The 4,723-nt window shown below is 34.0% G+C and overlaps 1 protein-coding gene across 1 annotated transcript; it reads left to right on the plus strand.

Moving 5' to 3' along the window:
* LOC149397861 (BSD domain-containing protein) lies at positions 1-3,195 on the plus strand. Its single transcript, XM_089615852.1, has 3 exons — positions 1-660; positions 2,047-2,231; positions 2,618-3,195. The coding sequence occupies exons 1-3, from the start codon at positions 114-116 to the stop codon at positions 3,053-3,055; spliced, it is 1,170 nt and encodes a 389-aa protein (XP_089471978.1). The 5' UTR covers positions 1-113; the 3' UTR covers positions 3,056-3,195.
* Positions 3,196-4,723: the final 1,528 nt, after the last annotated feature.

Genomic DNA, 4,723 nt, shown 5'->3' on the forward strand with positions numbered 1-4,723 from the left:
AAGCTACAAATATATAAAGAAATGTTGTTTTTCGAAACCTGATTTTCTTCTGGTAATCCCCGAACTACGGAAAGCGCAAATCGCGAAACCGAGAGCCAAAAAAATCGGCTAAAATGTCTTGGCTCTTCAAAACCCTAAGCTCCGACAATCACGGCGTTTCTACTACATCCCCGGCGTCGGACGCGGCGCCGGCGAATTCCCCCGCCGGAGTGAAAGATGACTTATCGGCGATCAGCCACACAATTGGCCGGCAGCTTCGCGGCGTGGCGGCGTTTCTGGCTCCGCCTCCGGTGACGAAATCGAAACTCGCCGCCGAGTCGTCGTCAGACTCGGAATCGAACTCGGAAGTTCTGTTGGGGCTCCGGAGCGATCTGGCAGAGATCGGTGGGAGCTTGAAGAGCGGTCTGACGATTCTCTCCAGTAATGGAAATAAAGCCGTCGGTGAGATTTCCAGATTTGCTTCGAACTTCTTGCCGTTTCCGAGAAAACCTGAAGGAGAAGAATATGATGATGAAGAAGAAGAAGAAGACGATTTCGATGGCTCTGGTTACAGTGGTGAGGATTATGTGCCTGGAATTACAGACGATGTTCTTCAATTCGTGACTGATATTTCTGACCGGTCTGAGTGTTGGACTGATTTTCCGTTGGGACTCGATCATGGTAATTGAATTATCTGAAAACCTTCTAATTCAGTATCTGATTATTATTCTTCATCTTTTTTATTGAAAAGAAAATAACTTAGTGTTTGATTCTGGTGGCGTTGCTTATTTTTTCTGTTGTGTGTGCTTTTACTTGAAAGGCATGATTTGGACTTGGAACTAAGAATTATACAAAGTTCATCGATACAGTTTGGTCTTGCTACTTATATTTTAATGTTTCCTTTTTGGGAGTTGGTTAATAAGGAAAAATTCGAAGTGAGAGGTCAAATCTTAGTTTGCAGTTCTTTTTTATTAGCTTCTATAATTGGAAAATCAGTTACTAGACAAAACTGAATGTTTTCATGGTCTCTTTTTTTGCTGATCTTAGGGAAATACTGGTGGATTCGGATATAAACATCAAAAGACGCTGCTAGGAATAGCTAAACTCGTTAGTGAGCTCGGATAAGTAGTGACAGTTTTGGCAACTGTTTTCGAAGGACAGTTTTTACATTCTCAAAACACCACTATATTATCTTCCATATGAGAATTTATTTAAGAAAATGAATACAAATAAAGTATTATGTAAAAAGAAGTATAAAGAGTTTTCTATTCATATTGTTTTTGTCACGTTACTATGTATATAGAGACCAAGCGAAAACTTCGAAATGTCGTTTTTAAAATTTTTTGTTTTCTTTTACTCTTGAACTTTAAAAACTGTTTTTTATAGTTCAGAGCCATACATGTCATGTTGTTTTCGGAAAACATATTTTTATTTTATTTTAAAGATAACAGCTTTTTTAGTTATGATGCCAAACAAAGCCTAATATTTTTTTTCTTATCCCCCAAAATAGAACATTTTGCTTGGTGTTGATAAGGAAAGTGATGAGGAGTAATGTTCCAAATTGCACTTGGTTGATTCCATGGAAATTTTATTACTTTTATGATAATGCATTTAACCTCCTCTTTTATTTATATACAATAATGATGCATTCAACATTTCAGTAGTTTCTACTAGGCTCTGACAGCTTGAATTCGAATTAATGAGTTATGTATATTGTATTTACCTAATTTATCACTTAGATCATAGCTAATTCCTATTGACATAAAGTAATAGCGCCTTGTCAACCTAGTTCATAAAATTTAGTTTTCATATCATGGCTAAGCTTATGAATTTAAGTACTCAGTTGTCAGTTGGTCTCAAAAACTTCTGTAAGACCTGAGCTAATGGATGGATTTTCATTTTCTCCCTCCCAGGTAAGATGTGCTTGTGCTTTTCTTAAACCAAAGCATTAGAATTGCAAAATCATGACTCTGGACTCTCTAATCAATTTCTCCCGAGAAATCAGTACTCTGCTCTATTACAACACTAAATAAGTTAAGTTCATTTATATTGTTTCTTTGGATGCAGGGTTCAGTATGTCTGATGCACAGAGAGAACATGCCACAACAATTGAACAATATATTTCAGATTTCGCTGCACTCAGGGAAAGACTCTGTACTTCCATGAGCGAGCAAGTATTTTGGATGATCTATTTTATATTTTTGGTTCCCAGATTAAGCGGACGTGATTCTGAGCTACTTTCAACCCCTGAGGTTAGCTTTTTGGTTTTTCACGATGTTATTCTCATTTTTCATTGCCCAAGAAGTTTGCTTCATCGTAACTTTCATGGTAGTCAACTTTTCTTATGTGCCCAGCTTCTATAAGGTGGTTGAAATGTATTCGATGCCTTAACTTTTGGACACTGAAAGCTACGAATATTTACGTTTGAATCTCTCACTTTTTGCTGTTTAGTTTTGCAAAATTTTATTGCATGTCAGAACCAAAAAAAAAAAGTTTTATTTTTCAGTGGATAAAATGAGTAAAGTAAAGATAACCTCTTTCTCTTGAGATAATCCGGTTAAATTGTTTCTCGAGATTCTAATGCAGCTTTTCGTAAGTCTTTTGCGAAGAGTTGTCTCAATGCTTTCTCTCGTTGTAGATCATTAAAGCAAGGGATAGGCTTCTTCAAAAGCTTCGCAACAAAGAAGCAGAATCAGAGACTCCCGAGAATTCAACATCCACAAACACGTCTCAAGCTCAAATCCCAGTCGGCGAAATCCAGTCTTTAGAGAGCGACTTTCCGAAACTCAGAGTTTCAGATGAAGCAAATGCAGAACGATCCTTGGACAAGCCAATCGATGAGTCTGGAAACTCTTCGGCCGCTGATGTAAGGTTTGAGACCGAAGATGATATCTCATTTAGCGATCTGGAGGACAACGATGGCGAAGGGTCTCGCAGATCAACGGCCAATAAGGGATCGGGATCGGTGCCAGGTGGGTCGAACGACTGGGTTCAGCTGAATGAAAGTGGTCAGCGTAAAAAAGATTCAGAAGGTGAGGATTCTAGTGGCTGGCTTAACGTTGATGACTTTGATTAGAAGGTTTATAGTAATTGTTTGACTGCCAAATATTTGTAAAGTTGCTTCCTTTTTTATTTTTTCTCTCTTTTTCTTTTTTTGTTGGGGAAATGAGCAAGTATGTATGTGTGCTATAATATAATAAAAATTGTTTTTATTTATTTATTTATTTTATTTTTAAATATGGTGAAGCTTGTTCTTGGAGGAAATAATTTAACAAAAAAATAAGTAAATTGCTAATTAAAACGTTTGAAATTGCTATATAGTCAATGTTTCGTAAATTTTATATAAATAACAATAAAGATGACGTGACCTAATAAATCAAAATGATTATTTACTCAAGATTTACGTATGTAAATATATGAAAATGACTATTTACTTAAGATTGAACACTTTTAATGGGATTGTGTTGTGAGAAACCATCAACGATGAATCTTTTTTAGTTTTTACTTACTACATTTTTTTATTTATTATTTACCATGCCTTTCTACGTTATAATGCGATCTATTTCTGTGTACATACATGGGAATTGAGATGGCCTTAAAAATTGTCTGGAATCTGGAATTTGGTCGACGAATTATGAGCGGTCTAAATCTAAAATGTTTAGACCTATTATATGTACTGAAAATGTTTCCATTTAATCTTGTTTTTAATTTACTAATTACTTTTTTTTTAATGAAAAAGTCTACATTGATTAAAACTGTTTTAGCAAACATAATTGATCTCAAGTCTTCAAATATCACCTACAATAGCAAATGTTAAATATGAGTATCATACCAAACGGGTAATCCTTAATCAATTTTTTTGTACCAACGTACGAGCTGTTTTCTAAGATTCTAAATGGCGATTTCTCGTTTTTTTTTTTTATTTTTTTATTTTTTTTTATTATTGCAAAATTGTTATTTTGCAGATTGGTTTATTTTTTTTTTAGCAATACATTAAAAGAGGTCTATTTTCAGGTAAATATAAAAATAAAAAAGCCAAAAACCCATATCTAGTTATAGGGGAAACTCCACATATATTTCATTTAAAAATAATAATTCCCTGACTACTCCAATTTTCAAATATTCCATACATATCTACTTCGTGTTTTTCAGATAAATTTTCCTTGTAAACAACTATTTTTTTTTTATATATAAAAATGTTAAAAAATATATTTTCAAATAAAATTATAAAATATAAAAAATTTATTGTCACCGTAAAAATAAGAAGTTAGCCCTCAAAAAGGTTAGAAATTAAGATTTTTTTTTTTTTTCAAATGAGATAGTTCGAGTGATTTCCACCTTCATGATATATTATCAGGGATTTTTACTAAACTATGATCTCCACACTAATTTATGATCAAAATCCAATACATCTAATTCAATCCAAAAGTATAACTATCTTGTATTTTTTAGTACAAAAATACCCTCAATAAAATATTACTCTCTCTATCTCTCTCTCTCTCTCTCTCTCTCTCTCTCTCTCTCTCTCCCTCTCTCTCTCTCTCTCGTGCTTAATTAAAAAGGATTTTACACTTCTCAGTGGCTTCATGCTCAAGAACGGTGCGTAAATTTGTTTTGAAAAATCTGGAAAATCGTTGAAGATTTATTGACATCATTGTCTTTTTATTGACATAGATGCCAATAAATCTTCAAACGATTCTGGAAAAATCCTTTGAGGATTTATTGACATCGATGTCAATAAAAG

This window comes from Urtica dioica, chromosome 5 (genome assembly GCF_054948205.1).
Source record: "Urtica dioica subsp. dioica isolate 48M chromosome 5, U.dioica_male_clone48M_v1_H2, whole genome shotgun sequence".
Lineage (NCBI taxonomy): Eukaryota > Viridiplantae > Streptophyta > Magnoliopsida > Rosales > Urticaceae > Urtica > Urtica dioica.

Bases quoted from the DNA above. Each gene is read 5' to 3' on its own strand.
- LOC149397861 (XM_089615852.1), top strand. From the start codon at position 114: ATGTCTTGGCTCTTCAAAACCCTAAGCTCCGACAATCACGGCGTTTCT. The intron at 661-2,046 runs GTAATTGAATTA...CTTTGGATGCAG, and splicing joins TCCGTTGGGACTCGATCATG to GGTTCAGTATGTCTGATGCA. The intron at 2,232-2,617 runs GTTAGCTTTTTG...CTCTCGTTGTAG, and splicing joins AGCTACTTTCAACCCCTGAG to ATCATTAAAGCAAGGGATAG.